We start from the raw sequence: 24528 nt of genomic DNA, 5'->3' as shown, positions 1-24528 counted from the left end.
AAGTTTAAACTTCCTATGTTGCCCTCAAACTTGATAAAGGAATGGTTACTCAATAACAAACTTCATTTGTGGTGTTCTTTTTACAGGCCACGACTGTTCCATTAGATTGTGGAATTTAGACAGCAAGACGTGTGTGCAAGAAATAACAGCTCATAGGAAGAAATTGGATGAATCAATTTATGATGTTGCTTTCCACCCATCAAAAGCATATATTGCCAGTGCAGGGGCTGATGCCCTTGCCAAAGTATTTGTGTGATACAACAAAAACTTGGATCATAACAAAAGATTTGCTCGGACAGAAAAGAGGGTCTACATCACTGCCATCAAAAAGGTTACAGATAAGACACTACATGTGATCTGCCTGGGTGAAGGCTATTTAGGGCAGGCATAAATTGGTGGAAATCACATCTTAAATAATGTCAGGCTCATTAATTTAACTGTAATTTACTGTATTTTGTGGGACAAAAAGTAAAACATGGACTCCAGTATTTACAGCCTGTTCTGGGTATGAACTGAGCATATGTCTGTTTTTTAGGTGTCTTTAAGCCAATGTGGAGTCTGATCTTACAAAAAGACTTTTATTTTGGACTCTGTGTGCTGCCTTAGGATTAGGAATGTGGTGCTCTTGTGGGGGGAAGTGAGCTCCAAGAGTAGCTTTTGTTCATCTCTTAGTCATCTTCTGTTCATCGGTTGAATGCCACAGATTCCCTTTTAAATTTATTTTGCTTTAAAAAAAAAAAAAAAAAGAAAGAAAGAAAATTTAACTTAAAATATTTTAGCATTAGTTGCACAAAATGTTTGGATAAAATTCTAGTTTTTATAAGTCTTTTTATATATTTAGCCTGTCACAACAGTGCTCAAGATTGTATTGAAGTTTTTCTGCATTATACAACCCTGAAACACAGAGATCTCACTGACCCGCTGCCGTGTAACCACACACTTTACTTCTTCCGCCTAATACAGCTCAACTAAGTCCTTCCATAAAGATGCTAAATCATCTTCATCATCACATAACTGTCTTCATAAACCAAGGACTATTAAGTGTATTAAAATGAAACAGTGGGGTTTAGTACTCCGGATGAACTCTTAAAAAAAGTAAAAAAAGCAAACTAATCTTGGCATCCTATCACTATGTGATATTTTGTACATCTTACTGTATTTACAAGTTTATTTATCAAGGATTATCCATCTTGCTAATGGCCTATTATTATTTATTTCACTTTTGTTCTTTATATCCTTTTATTAATGTGCTAAAGACCCCTGTATATCTGTTTTGGAACTCTGAATAGTCTAAAATAGACTAAAAATGGAATATTTTATAGTTTAAGTTGCAGACCAAGGTGGTTCCCCCCAGATACACTTCTTGATTTACCATGATTCCAAACAAAACTATCTTGTTTAAAAATATTTGGAGTAAAAATTTTATTTGCATTACAAATGTGATACAAAAATAGTTGAATCAAGAAACAAAAATCTGTGTTCGGACTAGTTCTCCCTGTTTTTATTTTTTCAGATGTGCTTAATTTTATGGTGTAACTAAAGATTTTGTTTGTGTAATGCATGATTAAGACAATAAAGTATTTTTTCTAGTCTTCCAAAAAACTTTTCTGATCAGTTTGCGAGTTTTGATGAGTTTTGTAAGGTTTTTCTTTTACAGACTATGAATCAGCAAATTTTTAAGATTGTACCACATAGCAAACGTACAGCTGTTGAAAAATAATGTATATAAAATGCATATAATAAATATTAAATTGTGTACCTGTATGTTACTGTTGGCTATATTATTTTGTGTTGAATAATAAAGTGCAATACTTTACTCTCCATTATTAAACTAGGAAATGGAGATTTCTTAGTCCTTCATGTTTATGCTGTTCTTTTAACCTTTGTACTGCTTATTGAGACTCTAATAAGATTAAAACAGCTAACAGCATTTAAGAATGCCTTTCCAAATACTTCACCCTGCTTGGGATTTTTAATTTTTACCTTCTATTGAAATAAGTCAGGCAATTCAAAATAGCCAAAAAAAAAAATGCAAAGATGCAGTTTTAAATCATTTGCTTAGATGTCCTGTTACCTTATTAAATCTGAATTTCACTTAATTTAACAGTGTTGGCTTTCCTATATAGCCATTCCTGTTTACACACAGAGTTCAGTAAAGAATAAACTACCATTTTTCATTAATTTATCCTTAAAAATAACATTAAATAATAGTATCTTGAAACTTTTTCCTTCAACAAGGTAATTACCTTTTTTTGTTGTTTTAGAAAGGAATTGCAAATGGAAGTAGCAATATTAGAAAACATATTTGTCAAAATTCTATTTGAATGCATGCTGCAAAAAAATTTATATTGTGTGTAAATTGAGCAACTTTGTCATATACTGTAAAAACCCAAGCAGGAATTTCACTTATTGCTGATAAAACACTAAAACTTTTTAGAAAATCAGTTTGTTTTCTGAACTGAAGTTTCAACTAGTGAACAAATTAAAGTGGCACTTTTCTTATCTTTTTTAAAATAATTTAAGAATACGCTTTTCCAAAACTAGTATTGTTTCTGGCAGCTATTCCAAACTAATGCATTACTGTTTAGCTGAAATGTTATTATCATTGCAATGCATAAACATTCACCTCTTTTGAAATGTATTAAAAATGAAATGGATAAAAATTGTTTATTTTTCTCTCTACTTTGGTTGTATTTTTCTCCACAATATTAAACATTTGGAAGAGACTGAAGGGATGGAAAAAGAATGTTGTATTTTCATTTTATGTGTTTTCATGTTTGATTTATTGGAAGTTATGTAGATTCATTTGTTACTTAAATATTGCTTTATACAGCTTTAAGCGTAGTCTTTTTATTTACAAACCTTGATATGCTAATCTTTTTCAGCATCTAATCATATTCTGCCCCTTTTTTCTTACTGTAATGACCTATATGGTTGTCTCATATTTCAAACTAAGTTATCCACTGAAGACTAACATCTCATTTACCGCATTAAAAATTATAAGCAGGTTAGAGTATTTGAAATTTAGGCTCGCCTGCTAAAGTTGGATTATAATAGATCTTTTTACTAATCAGCACAGGAGTTTTGACCTGTTCCATTTCTGATCTGTGCCGGTTTCCCCCTATTTAGGCAGCCTGGTGGTTCCCCGCTTCCGGAGGTCACCATATTGATGCCGAGCTTAGTGTGGACACCTGGTCGGCATAGCGCACTACAGTCCAGAACTCCTAGACTTGAGCGATCCTCCAGCCTTAGCCTCCTGCGTAGCTGGGCCTACAGGTGCACACCATCGCACCCGACTGTAATAGATCTTTTAAGAAATAATTTATTACCCCCTTTTAGTTGTTAACCCTTTATCTTGATCTTTACTGGATAAAATAACTGATAGTAAATTATAAAGTGCTGATTTCTGCTTGCTGCTCTTTATCTTTTATAAAATTAAGGAAAAACATTTTTAAAAGGGCTAATGACTAGAAGCTGGGTTTTCATTAATGTATAATATTTTAAAGGATAATACACCCAGCCAAGGATTTGTGGTCTGTTTAGTCAGGGGAAAATCATGTTAAGTTAAACCCATTTTTTTCTAATTAAAATTATTACACAAATCAATCATATTTACAGCTACTTTGTGGGGCAAGGGAATTGTCTTCCCAGACTCCATTAAATGTTTATGTAGTGTCAAGGGCAATTTCAGTTCTGCTTCTCCCTTGACATATTTCATTCCTTTTTTGTAGGCTATAAATCGTTAGACCCAAAGATTTACTGTAGTATACATTATTCCAAACAGCTAACACCTTTTTCTGGTCAACTGTTTGGTTGTAAACCACTTCAGATAAGGTCAGTATGTGTTTCAAGGGAGGTAGGGTGTTTAGGCGAATGAGAGAGGACAGGTCCTGTCTTTAGAGAAGATGGGCAGGATGGGATGATAGAGCGCCTCTGCTGTGGAGAGACTTTGTCAAGCACTTACTAGGGGAGTTTTGATGTTCACCTTCCTTAGGAACCAACTTTACAAGCACATACAAGTAAAAACCGCATTAAGTACAAAACATTCTTTTTTGTTAAAGAAGGTACCCAAAAGCATCTCTCATACTGTTTAATCTGGTAATGGTTGTGTACAGTGCCTAACACATAGGCTTTCAGTAGATGAGTAAAGAGGGGGGAGAAACCCATACTTGGCATTGCATGATTAAAAAAAAAAAAAAATCCCAGATTTTTTTTTCCATGTGAATTAGTGAATACTGAGTTTTTATCATATCCTAGGGAGAAACAATTGCAATAAAAAAAGGCAGCTTAGAATAAGTCACTAGCAATTTTTATTGCTCAGATATTCAAACTACAATATTTTTTCCTGCAGTTTTGTTATCTGCAATTCTGCAATGTATTTTTTCTTTAAAGCTAAATGCTTACAATATAAGCATTAAGTATAAGCTTTACCAATTTTTTTTTTTTTTCAGTACACGGATGACTTCTAGAATACAAGCTAAATAATATCTATACACATATAAAATTAAGGATATAAATAGAAAAATACCAGGCAATCCTGCCATCTCGTTCAGTGTGATATTTTCAGTCATAAATTATTGTGAAAATACACTACAAAAGCAGCTCAGTACACGATTCCCTTCCATATGACCCCAAATTTAACATTTTAGTTGTGGGTTGTACAGTATAAGTAACTATTTTACTGTTCATTGGTTTTAAGAAAACATCTACTTAGGTCAAAGTGTTTATACTTAAACTGTGTTTAAGAACTGGATATTTAAGATGAAACTCTTGGAGTTTCATCTTGTATATGCTATACAGAATGATGAGAGAAGGAATGTTGCTTTTGGTCTGAGTATCAGATTCTTTTATTGAGTTATACATTTAAAAAGGATGTTAGAATAAATTTAAGTCCATGATACCGCCTCCTCTCTGAGTTCTAAGGGTCATGATTAAGAAGCCTCAGCAGAGTGTTTTGAACAAAGTCTATAAATTGTAGTCACAAGGTAGTAGCTTTAAATGATTGCTTATTTGCTTAAAACAGCTGTTGACTCTTAGTAGTTTTGTATCTGATCTGATCCTATTATGTGCTATATTATTTCAGTATTAAGTGAATACAACTTATACATTAGAGCCCCTTGTACTTTTTCTTTCAGTTGTCAAAATACCACCATTACTGCTGGGATTCTAAGAAATCTCTACAAATGCCTCTAATGACATCAGAAACAATTGGTTCTAATCCTGTGAACTCTCTCGTGAAGAAAGCATGAGACTCCTTCGGTTTAGAGGCCATATCTTTCAGGTCATCCAGAGGTGCCCAAGCCACGCCAACAGAGAAGATGGTGATACCTACAATGGAAATATTTTAAAGTGAATTGAAATCAGGTTCCAGCTTATATAAAAAATTATGTATACATAATTTTCCAAACATTTGTACATAGTTACAGAGAAAACTGCCTAGTAATGTCTAAAGAATTAAATCTTCTGTACCAAACTGCTAGGTAGGTTTTGACAGCTGTGATGAGAGTGACCTAACAGTTGTCAAAACCAGCTTTGCCATCAGTGTATTTCACCATAAAAATCATGATCCCTGATCCCAGAAAAAATACTTGATAAAGTTCAGTATCATTCATGCTAGAACATACTTAGTAAACTAGTAATAGAAGGTCACTCTTATAAAGTGTATACCCCCCCCCCAAAAAATATAAAAAACAAAAAAAACACCACCCTTCAGCAAATATACCTGGTTAAATGGTTTTAAAAAAAACCTTCCTCTCTGACAGTGGCACAAGAGAGGATTGTCTGCTATCATTGCTTCAATTAATCACTAATACTGGAGTCAAAGCCAATGTAATAAAACAAGAATGGCATAAAAGATGGTACAAGTAGATGGTGTTAAAGTTTTCTAAGGTAGTTGCAGTATCTCGGAAATCGTGAATAGTCCTCTGCATAATGAAAGCTGTTTCTTCCATTCTGATCTTCATATGTTACACTGGCAGGTGCCCAGTGGTCAGTTTGTCAGTCTTTAATCACAAAGCAAAAATCTGGTTATATAAACAGCCGAAGAGAGAATTTCTATAAAGCCGGAATAGCTTCTTCCAATTACGCTGAAACACTCTCATCTATATTCCCTTAGATGGCTTTTAGTCCAACTACTTTTTTACTGGAGTGATATTACATCAGTTGGATTCACCTTATTCTCAATTGTAGAAATGGTCATTTGGCAAATTTTTAGTGTAGACTACTATCTATCTTCTGCTGAATGAAATTCCCTGTAACAACCTAACACGTTTTGAGAGTTTTTGTAATAGCTATTCTACTATCCAAGCCTTCATTCCCCTTCTAGTGGTATAGAGTGCCCAGAGTTGTGAAGATTAAAAAGCTGGTTTAGATAATGTAAAAGGTACTTGGAGCAATTTCTTATATAGTAAATAGGTTTTCACTTGAACACAAGTTAGCTGCTGCTGCATAAAATACTTTTAAAAGCTAGATATATAGTTTAACTTGCCTGTATCAGTATAGCACACAAACATGAACATTAGCAGAGGTGGTAATGTATAGAAAGAAAACAAGTCATTAGGAATTAAACAGAACACAGGAGAAAAAAGGTGCAGAAGAGTTAAGGTACAAATTCAAGGCTGCTGATTACCCCTGCCCAAATTAGTATTTTTATTTTTAAATATGATTAGACTCCAGTCACTCAGTTGTATTCCAGGAAAGGGAACTGTTGGTCTGTTTGATCTCAGCAGCACATCATGCTAATGTCTTCAAGAACTAATGCCCTTTGCCAAAAGTAATATTAAGGCTAGGGTGAGGGAGAAAGAAAACCCTTTATACCTGATTATAACGCCAGAGTGTGTGTGCATTATTTCAAAGGGAAAGAGAAAAAAAAAAGGTAAGATAGGATTAAAGTCTTCATTGGAGATGTTACCGTCTTAGAAAATTCATGCAGACTGAAAACTTTACTACAAGTGATGATAAATTACTGACTGGCAGATTCATAGTAGGTTATAGTGAACTGTCATCGTTTGGGGATATACTCCAAGGTTGAGCCACACGTGGGCGCTTGAAACATTTCCTTGACATGTGACATGGTTCTCATAGCATTTCTCCTAGTAATATAGTGGTGCAGAGCGTGGACTCTGGAGCCAGACATGGCTGGGTTTGAATCCTGGCCTCACCACTTGCTAGCTGTGTGACTTGGGGGAAGTTATTTACTATTTCTGTGTTTTGTTTCCTCATCTGTAAATGAAGTTGGTAGGGCTGCTTTGACAATTACGAGTTCATACCGGGTGAAACTCTTAGAACAGTGCCTGTCACATTGTGTTTGTTCAATAAAATGCATTTTCAATTTCATATTTACTCCTAAAATTCACTGGGCTCCTCCCTCACTTCCCGTCCCTTGCAAAGGACTTACCTGCATCATGCGCAGCAGCAGCGGGTCCTCGGACATCATCGTAGGACTGCCCGTCTGTGACAATTACTAGGAAGTTCTTGTTGGGGCTGTCCCTCACGGGACCAAACACATCTCTGACAGTAAAGGCAATGGCATCACCAGTAGCCGTTCCACCACTCATGTAGCGGATGTCTCTGATGACAGCTAGGACACTCTCTTTGGTGCGGTAGTCAGTGAAGCTGAACTCTGTGCGCTGATCATAGGTGAATTGTACCGCAGCTATCTGGGTGCCAATATCAGAGACTTCAAAAGTCTTGGCTATGTTGGAAACGAATTCAAGCATGAGGCGGAAATTACTGTCTCCTACACTGCTGGAGCCATCAATTAGGAAAGCAATGTTCACTGAGTTATAACAGGTCTTGCTGCACATCATTTGCTCATGGGTGCAGAGCTTCTGTACCAGAGGCTTTACATATTTGGTGGTGCCAAACCAGTTGGGCATATGGTAAGAGAAGAAGCCGTTGTTTCGACAGACAGCCTAATGGGGGAGACACGCAAAAGATAGCCAAAAGGATCAAAAGTTGTTTCTTAAGAATTATGAAAGCATTTAATGTTGAGTATTCAGTTAATCCAGATATGGGTGAGCCAGCACTATCTATAGAATTGAGTCACTGCAATTAGAAGATACCCTTCACCACCTTACCTTGTCAACAAATGCAACATCCTGAACCATCCCCAGTTCTTCAGGGATAGGCTTGGCTACAGAAACTATAAATACATTGACACCAAACTCTCTGGCCACAATGCCTGCTTCCTCAATGTCATCAGAAGGCCAGCCATCGATAAACACTACCACCACTTTGGGGATCCCTTTTCTCACTCCAGTGTCTGCCGTGAAGAATTTCTGGGCTGTATGCTTCAAGGCTTTCCCTAGGTTTGAAAAGAAGCAGCAAATTGGAGCAGTATTTACCACTGCAGAAATGATATTTCTATTTCCCTGCAGCAATTTGATGCCACGAGGATGACTTAAAGAGAACTCTGTTCTATAAGAGATGCATCAGATGAGAACGTTTAATTATCCATCAGATGGTTTTTTGTCTTTACAACCCACATTACCTTCCCCATCACCTCTCAGAAGCCTCACATTTCCTTTTTGCACATCAATCAACAGAACACAAAACTGACTTCCATACACGCAGGCCCCGGGCTTTTTTTTGCCCGACTTGTACTTGCCCTTTAATGTTATGCAAATTTGCTCTCACTTTGAAAACGAATGACCTTACCCCTTGTTTTGGGTTATCTAGTGCTGCTATCACAGGGTACCACAAGTGGATGGCTTAAAAAAAAAAAAAGGAAATTTATTCTTTCACAGTCCAGTAGGCTAGAAGTCCAAATTCAGGGCATCAGCTCCAGGGGAAGGCTTTCTCTCTGCCAGCTCTGGAGAAGGGTCCTCGTCATCAGTCTTCCCCTGGTCTCGGAGCTCCTCAGGCACAGGGACCGCAAGTGTGAAGGCCATGCTGTGCTTCTGTAGCTGTTTCCTTGCTGGTATGAGGTCCCCAACTCTCCTTGCTTCCCTTTCATCTCTTATAAAAGGTGATGCAGGCCACACCCCAGGGAAACTACATTGGATCAGGGATGTGACCTGAGTAAGGATGTTATATCCTGCCCTAATCCTCTTTAACATAATCTAATCTTGCCTCATTAACCACAGGCAGAGATTAGGATTTACAGCATATAGGAGAATTACATCAATCACAAAATGGAAGACAACCATACAATACTGGGAATCATGTCCTAACCAAGTCGACACATTTTTTGGGGACACAATTGAATCCATGACACCCCTACTCATGACACAAACTTCAGCTTCATCACAATCACCTTCGCTTTCTGCACATGCAGCTTTTAAACTATTCAAAAGGCTTTGAGCCTTTTCTTGCACTAAAGTAAGGCTAAATAAGAACCGTTTTACCTATCGCCAACTGAAAAATTCCACTTAAAGGCACAGTTAGGAACGGATCTGTTCGTAACCTGGGGACCGCCTGTATGTGCGCTGTCTAACCCCTTTGGTGACTAGTAGAATAAGGAGTCTGAAGAGGGTTGGCGCTACTCTAGTTCCTTCTGCTCTAACTCTAAAGTGACAAATGGCCTATCTAATAATGATTATAAATACCTTGGCTTTTTAAAAAATGTACTATCAACTAACCCTTTCATACATTTCCTATTATAAACTGAATAGTTAGATGATCAAGTGCAGACCTAACCAAAATTTCAGTGCCAGGAAGAAAAGCTTCATATCTGTTTATATAAAATCATGCAATACTGTTTTGTATGTCTGGTCACTGATAACCCTCCCCTATATTACATCCCAGGTGCCAAAGTCCACTTACCTGTATTGGAATTACCCCCTCTGAAACCTACTTCCTTTATGGCAAACAAAACATCTTTGGCTGATGTAAAGTTTTTCAAGTAAAATTCTATTTTTGGGTGTTCACTAGTGGAAAAACAAGAAAATGTTATTCGGGAGAAACTGAAATGGCAAAACAAGCAACATTATATACCTTTAACATTACATCTTTCAATCAGACAGTACCCAAGGTTGTTTCCTAATCTCATAGTATTGTCAACTAAGGCCTGCTCCATCCCCCTTTGAATGACTGGGGATATTTCAGAAATGTAAAAAGGGCAACTGCTACACCGAGGGTTTATTCTGAAGGGCACTAAATACATCTAACATGCATCATTTCATTTCATCATAACTGTTGTTAGTTGTTACGTCTCTTCTCATTTACAGTGACTCCATGTGTGCAGAGTACAACGGCAAGGTAGGAATTATTATCCCTATTTTAAAAGTGAATAAACTGAGGCTCAACATCTAGGTAATTTGCTCAATAAAACAGCCATATTTTCAGTTCAGCTTGGTCTAGCTCCAAAGTCCATGCCTAAACTGTATGAAGAAACCAAAACTAGGCTTGGCTTAGGGCGCTGGGCTTAACGGAAGCCTGAAAACTGAGCACCAGGTAGCTGGAGGGAGCACCAGGTGTACAGCTGGGTCTGCTCAGGTGGAGGACCCATAAAGCACTGAACAGCCCAGATCTATTAACTCAGGTCTCTGGTCAGAAGAAGCAATTTCAGTTACACTAGGGTCAGCATTTTAAAAATGGAAAAAGCATTATAAAGTATCACAATATTAGAATACATAGTATAATAGTATTACTGTATTGAATTTTTCTTATAAGTGATAGATACTTGCCAACATTAAAATTATATTTAAATGATTTTTGGATTTTATTTTCTGTATTTAATATGAAAAGAATTTCACCTCACCTCTATAAATTAGTTTGTGCTCATCAGAGATCATGTTAAGTAAAAACCATTAAACAGTTATTTGTTGCATTTAGTTTTTAAATTAGTCAGTATTTCATACATGCAAAATTTTAAGATCTTGGCATTATCGGTAGCCATTTTATTAAGTGAAGGTTTTTGAGGAACAAGTATAGCATTGATTGCATCAAATTTCTGCATGCCTAGTGAAATGTTGGGTCACAAAATCAGATTTCATGGGTTGATGGCCTTTTCACTTTTATAGTCACTTTCCACCTAGCCAAATTATGATTTATGACATTAGTCTTATTTTTGCATCCTTAATACATACTGTTATTTTGCTTAAATAGAAACTCTCAGCAAGGTTTATCTATTCCAGTGTTCTTCCTAAGGAGCCCTGGGGACGCAATGGTTAAGCATTCAGCTGCTAACTGAAAGATCCGCAGTTCAAACCCACCAGTAGCTCCGCGGGAGAAAGACCTGGTGGTCCGCTCCCGTGAGGAGTACAGCCTAGAAAACCCTCTGGGGCAATTCTACTCTGTCCTAGAGGATTGCAGTGAGTCAAAATTGACTCGATGGCACACAAGAACAACACTGTTCTTCCTAAAACAGAAAAAGTATAAAATAGGAAGTTTAGAGAGAAGATTTGTCTTTATATGAGTCTACAAAGTTATACAGCTTTCATTTTGAAAAAATAATTTAGCCAAGAAAATTTTAAGTAACGTGAAGGAATTTGCCCTATGGGATATTAAAATGTAGAATAAAGCTACAATAATCAAAGCAGTGTAGAAAAGATGCAAGAACTAGCACCTGGATTAAAGAAATAGACTTGTCCAAATTTGCATATGAAAGGTGGTATCACAAATCAGAATAAGTAGCTCATTTTTAAAAAGGTATGGGGACAAATGGTTAAACTATGGAGAAATAAAGTTAAATCCTCACCTCGCACCCAAAAAATTTCTATCTAGACTAAGGGCCAACTTTAAAACATAATAAGCAAAACATAAATTAATATTTGCAGTAGTATTGGTAACACCTTTATACACTGCTGATGGTAATTTAAATTGGTTCAACTTTCAGAAATGTCAGAACCATTTGATCCAGTCATTTCACTTGTAGGAATCTAGTCTAATGAGATAATCAGAGACGGGCACGAAGTTGATATAAGGCTGTCCAACACAGTGTGATTGGTAACAGTGAAAATTAAAAAAAAAAAAAAAAAGAATGGTTAAATAAACTATTATGCAAATGAACATTATGAAACATTTTGATGAATATGTGTGATACGAGAAAATGCTCAAAAGACGAAGGGAAGAGAAAACAGGACACATTATTACAGTCTGAGCTTCTGAAAAAAACACGTATGTGTGGTCAAATATTTTCTTAAAATGCTGAAAGGAAATAAAACATTTTACAGTGATCTCTATGGTTTAAAATCTGTTTTCTTTGTGCTTTATATTTCTTTCGAGTTTTCTATAATAAACATACTTATAATCCTAAAAGCCATCAATATTACTTATACAAATAAATAATATAAAATGGTCATACTTCAGGTTTCTAAACAAGGGAATATGGAGTTAAAAAGAATAACAGAATAGGGAGGAGGAACTGACATCACTGCTCTCTTCAGAAAAGAGAGATTGGAAATTGAGTAGAGTTGGCATGCAGAGGTGATTCGTGTGAGCAATAGAACCTTTTATTCTACCTTCTGGTCCTTAAAATGGATTGCATACAATTCTCTAAACCCTTTTATTCAAAAGAAGAGGCACACAGACCTACACAGGCTTTTCACGCAGCCTTAAAACCTGAACTTATAGTTTGGGAATCCAGGTTGTTCACAACCAACACATGTTTATATTGAACTGAAGTGAATGCACCCACAATAAAGGACTGATCATTTGTCATCATTCAAGATAACATTCAGAGCTCCTCCATTTTAACAAGATTGGTACCTGGCTTGAACAAGGCCCACATGTGGTCCTTCTGTTCCAATTCCCAACATTAGAGCCACTTTCCCAACAAAGTTCTTCTGTAAATTAAACCGCCGCTGCCCAATATTAAAGCTCCCGTCGATCAGAAATGCAATGTCTGCTCTGCAGTCTGTGAACATCCAAACAAGTACTTTCTGTTAGCAGTCTTACTTAAAACACTCACAGAGAGAGAGCCACTTTCCCAAACCCATACCTTGATCCTCTTACCTGTATTGCCAGTTTTCTTCTCAGGTGTTTTCTTTAGTCGTTTACCTGAAACACAGGAACCACCTGGCATTCGCAAAAGGAAGACAATTCCACCTCGAGAAGCCCACATAGGAAAAACCCGTGACAAGGAGTGTCATTACTGAAAAGGCTTTTTTACATTTCTTCATTATTTTCTGGACTGGGGGAGCAATGGCTCAACAAAGAAACAAGTTAACACCATAGAAGCCCTACATATTTGATAGGGCTCCAGTCCAGAACTTTGAGATCGAAATCCCATAGTTGAAACAAGATTGGAAACTTAAGAGTTAGAGCCTAATGTTTTGGCTTTAAAACTATCACGGTCTTAGAAAAGGGGATTCCTGGTTATCAAAGTAGACATACATTAATTCCTTTTATTCATAGAGCAGTAGTAACTAAGAGAATTTAATGAAGCAGCTGGAGTTATGAAGTTCATGGTACTCGGATCAGTTCTCGAGTCCAGTTTATCAAATCAGGGAGGAGCAGTAGGACGTGAACAGAATGCTTGCAGCAGAGTTCATAACTGAAGATACAAGGAGAAGGAATTTGAAATATAAAATTGTGTATTTCCCCATGTTACCAGTAATCTTGAGGTATTTGCTTTCTCTTCAATATCATGTTTTTTTTTTTTTTTTTTCCTTAAAAGAGTCTCCAAACTTTCAAACACTGTGCCAGGCAACTAAGAGATAGGTTCCATATTCCGTACCTGCTGGCGGATGTGCTGTGGACACTGCCCGTCCCGTCGCTTCCTGGGAACCACTTTTGCCTTCTGTTAAAATAAAGAGATGTCCATTTTTTTTCCCTCTTCCTCCACCACAAAAGCACAATTAACCTAATTTAGGGTCCTACAGGATGATGGAGGAGCCCTGGTGGTACAGTGGTTAAGTGCTCACCTGTGAACTCAAAGGTTGCCAGTTCAAACCCATCAGCCGCTGTGTGGGAGAAATAGCCTTGGAAACCCTATGGGGCAGCTCTACTCTGTCCTATAGTGTCACTGTGGGTTGGAATTGACTTGACAGCAACAATGTTGAATGTAATAGGGTGTTGGTGATTGAAGGAGTAAATATGCTGCATGCTAGCTTCAAAGAACCAAAATGTGATTCTTCTCTATTATATCCTTTTTACAAAAGACCATCCAAAATGAATCCTCTAGCTATTTGGTTCAGGTAAGTGTTAGGGCAGTCTGACTGCAGACAATTCAAGTTTCTATGGCTATCTTCTGACAGCAAGACCGTTCTCCCCGCTTCACCCAAATCTGGCTTGAGTGGGTACTTGACTCTAACCCACAGTTGACCTCTTCAGCCCTGATCACAGGTTTTTCCATCACAGTCAAAAAGGCTGGGTTAAGACATGCAGAAAACTTATTTGGGGGAGGTGGATGTTTACACAAAAGTAAGAACAATGTAATTGTACCTACTAGTCACTGTGAAAGAAGCAGACCATCTGGAAAGCGTTTGAGACTGGATGCCATTGGCAACAACTGAGGAATAGTTTTCTCGACCTGGTAGGCTATATACTCTCACAGGTCCCCCTGAGTTGCTGATTACTCCCCTGCAACACAAAATAATGGCTGAGATTCTATCCACACTTTTCAGGGGCACTTAACTGGTTTCTAGTGCCATGTTGCATCTACTGCTCTGATTAATCAAGAAAACAGTTCAGCAGGGAAGTCAGCTGAGGACGCCAGCCTTTTAAAAGCTTGCTTACTGTGGAACAAAACTGCCTAGGAGAATGGTTTCATGCTGTCAAAGTTCTTAAGTGTGGATAAGAACATGCTTGTAGTATACAATTATCCCAATCCCTACAACTCAGAGACTCAGTTACTATGAGAGCTCTAAACAATTTTCCTAGCTTTCTAAACTGCTCACTTTAACTACATGCCCTTGGACTTAATTAAAACAACAACAGTGTTATGCTGGCCGTTCCATGGCAGCATAGCACAGCGGTGATGAATCCGGGCCTTGGAGGCAGACCTAGGCTCTCAGACCCAGCTGTGGAACTTGCTAATAACAGTGAGCTTGAGAAAGGTATTTAACAACTCTATTTATGAGCTTCAGTTTCCTCATCTGTAAAACGCGGTAAAATTGTACCTACCTTGTATAGTTGTGGTGAGAGTTAAAACAATGGCTGGCACATAGTAAGAACTCAGTAATATATTACATGATTAGAAACGTTTTAGAATCATGAGAATCTAGCCCTTGAGAAGTAACTGGATTTGCCTTTAGTCAGAAAGCTTCCCTTGTTTGTTTGGTGTTTTAAGAATACTCTGAAAAACCTGAAAAATGTTATCTGACTTCTATGGTCAAAGTTGGCACCAGAAGAAAGAAAAGAGGGTGGTGTCCGGGATGGCTAAAGCGGTAAACGATCACACATGAATTTGTCTCCCCTTGGTGTATTTGGGTTTACCTGTGGATAGCGGCGCCACAGATGCTTGATACAGACGCATATACTATGTTCCCAAACACGGAGAATTCCTCAAGAGAGCAGCTCCCTGGGCAGAGGACATCTGCTTTCTCTTTCCTGATGTCCAGGCCTCTGGTAAAGCATGTGATAGCTATGGGAACTGAAGAGAAAGGGGAGTGTAATAAGCATCCTTTGGACTTTACTTGGGGGTGGGGGTGGTGTTGAGGAGCTAGGGTATGAGATTTAAGTTTTACTAACCTAATTTCTATCTACACTTCTAGTTAAGAACATTGACTTGTAGTAGATTTTAGCAAGCTAAAAGTCAGTTTTCCAATTTAATCCAGTCCCCAGCCACTATCAATGTCTAATATGAGAATTTCCTCAGTTTGCATCAGTTTGGAAATACATAATTGAAATTACAGCAGAACTGGAAAGTAGCATTAGTCATTAACCGCTTGCCCGTTGGTTTATGAAATACAAAAATCTCAGTTCTGATGACGCTGCATATAGTTGCCCAGGTGCAGATGCCAAATCTGGACTGACTCTTTGAGGAACATTTCATAGACACACACACACATACCTCTCTAAGCCAGCCTTTGCTTTAGAGGGAAGGATTTATCCTAGTTATCTCCTCCTAACACTGTGCCTGAAAAGTACACGTTAATCTCAGCGAACTGGTAAAAAGATGCTTAGATTCTCAAAATGTCTTTTAGCTCAACCACTCATTTTACACAGAGGAGGAAATTAAAGCCATGGGGTTAATTTACCCAAGGTCACGCAGTCCAGGGAGCCTTCTGCAACTCCAGCAGGACCAGAAACAGAGAAGTTAGTCCTTTCAGAATGGGGCATTTTTATCTTAATTGAACCTAACTATTTCTTCTCCAGACCTGCCCAGAGAGCTATATCAGGCTTTTAGAAAGCAAGGTGAATACTCTCAAGTTTTACATAGAGTAGACCCAAAAGAAAAAAAAGTTTTTACTACAAAAGACTCTGGGTGGAGTGACAAAAAAAAAAAAAAAAAAGATAACATAATACATAGTCAATTCATCAACTTGCTGTGAATATTAAAGTGGGACTAATGTTATTAAATACCATTTTCCAAACACAGGAAATTTTGGTTATCCAAAACCTTCCTGAAACCCAAACCAAACCAAACCCACTGCTGTTGGGTTGATCCTGACTCATAGCGGCCCCACAGGACAGAAGGGAACTGCCTCACAGTGTTTCCAAGGCTGTAAATCTCTAGGAAAGCAGACCCACATCTTTCTCCCCAGAAGCCGCTGGTGGGTTCAATCTTTCGGTTTGCAGCCCAGGGCTCTAATCACCGTGACACCAGGGCTCCTTTTTCAAAATAGTTACATTTTTCCACCCCTAAGACAGAGTAAAACCGGTCATAAACCGGTCATATAGCCCAAATGAATAGCCTGCCTCTAACAAGGACCCTCTTCTAAGAGCCGGCTGTGTGCTTTGTGTTGAGCTGTGTCCCCTACTGTGCATGGGCAGGAAAAGAAAGGCAGCATGCCAAGTGCAATACCAATTCCTTGGCTCGGAAACATTTCAGAGCTCTGGGGAAGTTAACACTCTTGCCAAAAACAGTAGCTATGGCAATCATACCTATTATCAAACAGCCTTAATCCTTCCTCCCACTTTTGGCTGAGGTAGGGCCGACGGTGCACGGACCGCCTTTAGCTGCGAACACTGACTTCAGTAGGGGTGGGAGTGGGCTAATATGGCCCAATACAATACTTACCCTCATTCCCCAGAAAACAAACAACTGATTTTAGAAAAGAGTTTGCCTGTTAAATTATAGAAAATACAACGAACCACATACCCACACTGGGGCTCTACACGTGGTACAAACTTTTAGGTTTTCTCGTATATGGAATGAGCCTCCAAGACTGTTTTTTATAGAGGTTACCGGAGAAACATAGCCAGGGGGTCAGACAAGGTGGGACAACACAGTTTGCTTCTTTCTCTCGAGGCTACGACAGTCTTAAGTCGGACCTGAGGGTCCTCCTCGACCCCAAACGCAGGGGAACCGCCTAGGACTAGTGTGCCCCTCGGTGGGGCTCAACGAATAGTCCTAGATCCTTTCTTTCCCCGGCCGTGGGAAGAACGGCCCCATCCGACCCCAGGGCCCCCTGGCGTGGGAAACACCGGTAAAGTCAGCGTCGAGTAAATCACTCAGGGCGGCTGCACCGCTGAAAGTGGGCGCGCCAGACAGCGGCTCCAAACCTCACGCCCTTCACCTCCGGTCCAGGGCTCGATCTGAGCGCGTTTCTACCTGCTCGTCCTCAGCCCCTTCCACCGCCTGGACCGAACCTTGCTTCTTCGGCCCCGAAACACGGAACTCACCGGCTCCCTCGCTGCCCGCGGGCTCCGGCAGCAGCAGACAGGCACCTGCGAAGAGAGAAAAGCGCGAGGGCTGGCTCAAGCCTCCACCCCGCTTGGCGCGAGGAGAAATGGGGCGCTGAAGGGCGCGTACTCACCAAGACAGAGAACCGGGATCCAGGCTGCAGACATGATGGTCGAAGGGCTGCTCGGACCTGGAGGACAGAATGCGAGAGAAGCTCCCGGGGAACGAAGGCTCCCACGCACCCACCCAGCCGCGCCCGCTCCTTAAATCTCGCACGCCTCCGAAATCCACCGGCGGCCTGGAGGAGGGAGGAGACCAAAGGGGCGCCGCTCCGGGGCCAGCGCCCCTCTCGATCTGGGGGCGACGGTTCGGCTGCAAATTGAGCTAAACCCAGAATCGATGTGCACACCCTGGACTAGGGGGCGGGGTGAGGGGAGAGACAATATGAAGACAGAAGAACTGGAGAAACAAAGGAAAGACACAGACAGACGGACATACAGACGTCAAGGTTCTATCTGCACTCCCGCTCCGAACGTCCAGGGCTCTGCACCTGCGTCGGATCCGCCCGGATGCGCCCGAGTGCGGAAAGCGCGGCTCCAGCCGCAGCTTTAAAGGCTGGGCCGCGCGCATGAGCACTGTGCGGGGGGCACGCGGGGAGGGGGCTGGGAGCGGGTCCCCGGGAGCCGGCGGCGGCGGTCTAGCTCCCGCCCTCACCACCCCTACCCCGCCCCGGGACTCGCCGGGGTGAGGTCGGCACTAAGGCGCCTCCCCCCCGCGGCCCGCGGCTGGCCACCTGGACGCGGCGTGTGTCCCTAGGTGCGGCGCGAAGGCCCTGGTCTGGGTTTGGGGGCTCCGGCGGGACCGGCGTCAGCGACGTTGAGACCAGTGTAGGAGGACGACTGGAAAGGCGCCTGGGGACGCGCCGGGTGAGACCCGAGCCCACTGCGCAGGGCGCGCTGGCTGGACTGCGATCTGGGCGGGGGAAGCAGCCCAACGTGCTGCGACCCCACCAAGCCTCGGGCGTCCGCCGCTGTCCCCACCCCGAGCTGGGGAGTGACGGACCCCCAAGCACAGTCCCCGACGGTCGGAGCAGTGGCCCTCGCCGTCAACCCCGGCTCTGCCTCGGCCCAGGCAGGTCACGCAGGATCCCAGGAGAGTTACCAACCTGTGGGTCCACGCGGCTTAAAAACAAAACTTGCCAACATTGTGCTCCTACTGAAACAAGAGTTCCTACGTCTAAAGTAAAGCCAACCCAGATTTTGTGAACGCATGCCCTGTTTTTGTTAGAAACCCCATGAATTGATTGGTTATTCCTTGGACTTTAGGGATCTGGCCTTCGACTTGGTTTCTGCTGGAGCCCGATTCTCCCCAGTGGGTTCCACTTGCTTTAACGGATGGGGCTTCGCTTGTGAGGTGGCCCAGACCTCTGGGCAGCAGTTACGTCTGCATTTTACTTTTCCAGATGAGGAATGATTTATGCCTGGTTGCCATTCCAGACTCCAAGACCTGCTGTCTGTTGTGATCCCGCAGAATCTCAGATTTGGTGATTTTTTTTTTCTCTTTCTGGCTCTCATCCTAACCTCATACAGGTGGAAATGGGAAAAAGCTGAATTCACAGGGCGTGTAAGTTACAAACTGCGTGACAGCTGAGGAACAGTATAATCTGGGGGTCCTCCTGGACCCCCAGAGAGGTGGAACAGTATAATTTTTTTAAAGGCATTAGTTATAATTGGCATACCATAAAGTTTATCTGTTGTAAGTGTACAGTTCAGTGATTTTTGGTAAATTTACAGAGTTTTGGAACCCAATTTTAAAACATTTCTATTATCCCCTCCCCTCCCCCCCCCAAAGAAATCCCTCCTGGCTATTAAAAAAAACTATTAGCAATCACCTTTTCCTGCTGCCATTCCCAACCCAAACCCAACCTGTTGCCATCCAGTCAATTCCAATTTCTAGGGAACCACTAGTGTACTTTCTGTCTCTATAGATTTGCCTTTTATGGATGCACATTTAATATAAATGAAATCATACAGTATGTTGTCTTTTGTAACTGGCTTCCTTTAACTAGCATAATGTTTCAAGATTCATCCATGTTGTATCAGTACTTCCTTTTTATTGCTGAATAGTATTTCCATATTGTTTTACTATAGGGCACAAACATACCACCACCTCTTGGAAGCTAATTGTAGGCTTAAAACTATCGCCTTGGTTGGGAATGACTTAGTGTTCAGACCAGGGAATTTGGGAGTGTTAATTTCATTCCTTTTATTACTTGCATGCCTTCTGGAGGGAAAGAGACAACATTTGTGGGCTGGGAGGTTTTTGAGGCTTATTTTCATAGCTGCTTTGAAGATTTAATCCCTTGAATGGTAGAGTTGTCCTTTTCTTAGAAATCCAGTCATTTAGTCACCACCTCTGATATTTTCCTTGGGAGAGGTTTCAAGTCTTCGGGACCATTCAAGCTGTCTTTTTCTTTATTGTTTATCGAGTGTCCTCAGTCAGGGTTGGATGACCTCCTCCAGTTAGGCCAGGTGAATTGTCTTGTTGCTGTATAATTAGGTAGAGCTCACATCCTGGAAAAATGCTGCCATTCTGTGGATCGGCAAGCCAGTGCCCAAATGGCCAAAGGATGCATGCTATTCAGAGCTCCCACAGGGCACAGCCTTCCTGTGATGTAACATCACTGGGAGGTTTGGCAGAGTCAAAAGTATGCAGCTATTTTCATGATAGATCCTGGGTCTGGGACCCTTAAAAATAAATACCTCATGGAGTTTCATGGTTGTTTACCCAAAGATAAATTTTAATTATTTTGTTTTGAAACATTTAAGAGAAGTTATTATTGTAACTACTATTTTCCTTTTTGGAATGGCCAAATAAGGAGAGTGAACTGGGGAGAATGGGATTTCTCAGTTTGTACCTCATGCTCGCCATGAGGATACCGAGGAAAAATATCTAGATTTAAGAGATAATTGCTTCTCCTGTGGAAATATTCTGAAAAAGGGAGGCAATGTCAAAGAAATCTGGGTGTTTTTGATTTAAAAGACACACTGTTAAAATTATAGTTTTGCATTCAGTTGGTTGACATAGCAGAGTACTGTACTCCTAGATGCCTGATGAGTTTATCCTGCTGTAATTAAGAGTATTTGGTATTCAGAATTTAGACTAACTCTGTCTAGAGCCATGGAGCCAAACTGGGCCGCACATTGGAATCAGCTGGGGGAGCTTTAAAAAGCACCCATGCCTGGGTCCCACCCCAAGGATTCTGGTGCAATTCGTCCGGGATGGCACCAGGACAGTCCGAGTTTTAAATGCTCTCCAGGTGATTCTAATGTGCAACCCAGGGCCGGTAGAACTTAGCTCAGTGTTAGAGGTTAAACAAATAACTCCAATTTTTCATTCTTCTTTCATTAAAATTTCACCTTAAATCTGCCTACTGTATCCCCCAGATAAAAATATGGAAGCATCTTCTGGCCTGATGGCTGTTTAAAAACAAGTCCCCAACAGAAAGGTTGAAAACTCAATTTTAAAAGTGATATTCCCTGAGCGTGCTTGTCTGGTCACATTTCTCACTTTGTGCAGAATAGGCTGGCTGGCGTTGTGAAGGGAGCGAGCTGGTGCGCTGCCTCTAAAACTGATACCTAGGTGGCTTCTCTGTTGGAGTCCTAACATTTCTTAAGAATAGCATGATTGGTTATCTGATTGGATTTGGATTGTTATCTACATAGATAAGCTCTTAGTTTACAGGTCCCTCCTCTGTTTTGTTTTTACTGAAATGTGAATCCGTTTTTTGTTTATTTTTATTTTAAGGAGTATCAGTTCTCTCCTAGCCTCTATATCATTTAAACTCTCCTGGGAACTGTTACTTAACTAATGTAATACATAGTAACTTGGCTTTATTTCAGTTATAGTGACCCTAAAGCAAGCCCATTCCCTTTTAGGAAGTGTAGGTTTATTTTGCAGTATCCCATAAGTTTCTGTGATTGGCTGTAGAGCAAAACCAACTTGGAAACTCCTGTCCCCCTCATTATTGAGCCCACATAAATGATTATTCTGTTTGTAGTTCTCCTTATTCTTTTCTGTTTTTCACATCTTATGCTAAGCAAGTATGTACATCTAACCTTTCCTTTTCTGATATCTGGCAGCCGAGTAAATGTTCACAGCTTCTGAGAATTAAAAATTAAAAAGTTGATTCGGAGATAGCCAGGTGACCACCGGCTAATCAATTTCCTTTACTGGAACTCAAGTTTCTTCTTTCATTAAGTGAAAGAGATTGGATCAAGTGATCAGAAAGGACCTTTCCCTGGCCATAATCTGTGACTGGGCAGATGTGTCCTTGGGTGTATAGAGGCTGCAGGGGCTGTGCCATGGTCAGGGCTTTGGGAGGTTGGTAGGAATGCCAGCTGATTCCACACTACTTGAGGACCCATATACATACACGTCCTTTCTTATGCAAAGTCTTTCCGTACACCTCTCACAGCTAAACGGTGGCCTGCATCGTGTTTCCTAGTTTATTTAACAATCGATAGGGGTCACACTGGCACTGCGATACCACTGGAATGTCCCTCCTGAGGGAGGAAAGCTGGGAGAGGGGACCGAAATACTTTCTACAAGGCCCAGCACACATCCCTTGTAAGCTTCTCATGTGCAAGGATCTTTCTCCTTTGTTCATTGGTGTACCCCTAGCCCAGAAAAGTGTTTAGTGTATAATTGGTTGTTAGGAGCCGTCAAGGAGCCACACCCTCCCAGTCATTCCTGTGTTTGAATCTATTGTTGCAGCCACTGCATCTCAGTTGAGGGTCTTCCTCTTTTTCACTGCCCCTCTACTTACCAAGCATGATGTCCTTCTCCAGGGACTGATCCCTTCTGATAACATAATTGGTACTCAATACATATTTATTGAATGAATGAATGAATTCCATTCTGTCTTGGTTGCCACATTTATTTATTTTTAATAAACTTTTTTGAATTTTAGAACAGCATTCGATTTATTAAAAAATTGGGAAAGGTAGCACAGAAAGCTCCCATAATACTTGCATCCAGTTTCCTCTATTAACATCTTACGTTAGTATGGTATGTTTGTACAATTAATAAACCAATGTTAATGTATAGTTAAGTCCATACTTCATTCAGCTTTCCTTAGTCTCCACTTAATGTCTTTGTTCCAGGATACCATCTAGGATACCACATTACGTTTAGTTGTCATGTCTCTTTAGGCCCCTCTTGGCTTTGAAACTCTCAGACTGTCCTTGTTTTTGATAACCTTGACTGTTTTGAGAAGTAATGGTCAGGTATTTTGTAGAATGTCCCTTACTTAGGATCTATCAGATGTTTCCCTCACAATTAGCCTGGGGTTATGTGTTTTTGGAAGGAAGACCACAGAGATGAAGTAGCATTCTCATCATATCATGTCAAAGGTATAGACTATCAACATGACTTACTGTGTTGATATTGACCTTCATAATTTGGCTGAGATGGTCAAGTTTCCCCACTGTAAAGTTACTCTTTTTCCCCCTTCCCACACTGTACTCTTTGGAAGGAAGTCACTATGTGCAGTCCATACTTAAGGAGTGGCATTATGGTCCACCGTTGAAGGTGAGGTATCTACATAAATTACTTGGAATTCTTCAACACAGGAAACTGGCCCCCTCCTCATTTGTTTATTTACTGTTTGTTTTTTATATGTGGCACGTTTCCCCCAAAGGACTGTAAGCTCCTTGAAGGTAGAGACTATTCTGTATGCCTCTCTGTGATCTCGGTAACTTGCACAATGCACTGGGGTACAGAGAGGATGCCCCATCTCTGATGTAGAGGATGGTCCGTAGCGCTCAGGTATGGAGCTTTCTGCTGATGGCTCATCCTCCTTTCTCACTGTAGTATGTGGGACAGGAATTTACCTATATGGCTCTTGGCACAGGGATAATAAAAATGCTAATAATAGTAGCTGTCTTAATATCTTGTGCTGCTATAACAGAAATAATACGAATGGATGGCTTTAACAAACAGAAGTTTATTCTCTTACAGTCTAGGAGGCTTAAAGTCTGAATTCAGAGTACCAGCTCCAGCGGAAGGCTCTCTCTCTATTAGCTCTGGGGGAAGGTCCTTGACATCAGTCTTCCCCTGGTCTAGGAGCTTCTAAGTGCAGGGACCCAGGGTCCAAAGGACCCCCTCCTAATTCTTTGTTCTTGGTGGTAGGAGGCTCCCCCTGCCGCCCCCCATCTCTCTGCCGCTTCTCTTTTATATCTCAAAAGACATTGACTCAAGATACAACCTAAACTTGTAGATTGAGTCCTACTTCATTAACGTAACTACTTCTAATCCTGCCTCATTAACACGGAGATAGGATTTACAACACACAGGAAAATCACATCAGATGACAAAATGGTGGGCAGTCACATAGTACTGGGAATCATGGCCTAGCCAAGTTGACACACAGTTTTGGTTGACACAATTCAATCCAAACAGCTTTCCTGACACTGTGCCAAACTCTTTACATACATGCTCTAATTGAATCTTCATTAAATACCAGCAAGGTAGATATCATCTATTTTGTAGATGAAGAAATGGATGCCCAGATAAGAGACTTGTTTCAAGTCACACAGCTAGAAAGCAGAAGCAGGATTTCAAATCTTGGTCTCCAAAGCCTATAACCTTAGCCACCAGGTTATATTGTGTCTTCCTTCATAACAGCCAAATAATGCCACAAGAAAGGATTTGAATAAGTGCCAGAAAGGGATGCAAATGACAAGGACTATAAGAATATGGAAGAAGGAGAATAAATCCCCAAGTGAAAAAGTGGCTGGTGAGCTCTTCCAGGTACTCCTGGCCCTTGAGTTCTGCTATGAAATAGATATATA

At 40.6% G+C, this 24528-nt stretch overlaps 2 protein-coding genes across 6 annotated transcripts in view; one reads left to right on the top strand and one right to left on the bottom strand.

Annotated features, from left to right (window-relative positions):
• STRN3 (striatin 3) overlaps positions 1-2180 on the top strand; it is a 110698-nt gene extending 108518 nt beyond the window's left edge. For 3 of the 5 annotated variants that reach the window (XM_049898721.1, XM_049898724.1, XM_049898725.1), the window contains exon 18: positions 87-2180. In XM_049898721.1, the coding sequence (XP_049754678.1) occupies positions 87-256 (170 nt within the window). In that variant the 3' untranslated portion in view covers positions 257-2180. The remainder of the gene's footprint in view (positions 1-86) is intronic. The other 2 variants (XM_049898722.1, XM_049898723.1) reach the window with 2 other exon arrangements.
• Positions 2181-4801: 2621 nt separating this feature from the next.
• Positions 4802-17916, bottom strand: COCH (cochlin). Its single transcript, XM_049899101.1, has 11 exons — positions 17808-17916; positions 17674-17718; positions 15322-15478; positions 14333-14466; positions 13622-13684; positions 12898-12942; positions 12652-12799; positions 9766-9869; positions 8079-8305; positions 7397-7913; positions 4802-5328 (listed from the first exon to the last, which is right to left on the bottom strand). The coding sequence occupies exons 1-11, from the start codon at positions 17839-17841 to the stop codon at positions 5153-5155; spliced, it is 1650 nt and encodes a 549-aa protein (XP_049755058.1). The 5' UTR covers positions 17842-17916; the 3' UTR covers positions 4802-5152.
• Between the last annotated feature and the right edge of the window lie 6612 nt (positions 17917-24528).

Source organism: Elephas maximus, chromosome 10 (genome assembly GCF_024166365.1).
Source record: "Elephas maximus indicus isolate mEleMax1 chromosome 10, mEleMax1 primary haplotype, whole genome shotgun sequence".
NCBI classification, from domain to species: domain Eukaryota; kingdom Metazoa; phylum Chordata; class Mammalia; order Proboscidea; family Elephantidae; genus Elephas; species Elephas maximus.
The sequence above is the reverse complement of the archived record's forward strand: the minus strand, read 5'-3'. Positions and strand labels throughout refer to the sequence as shown.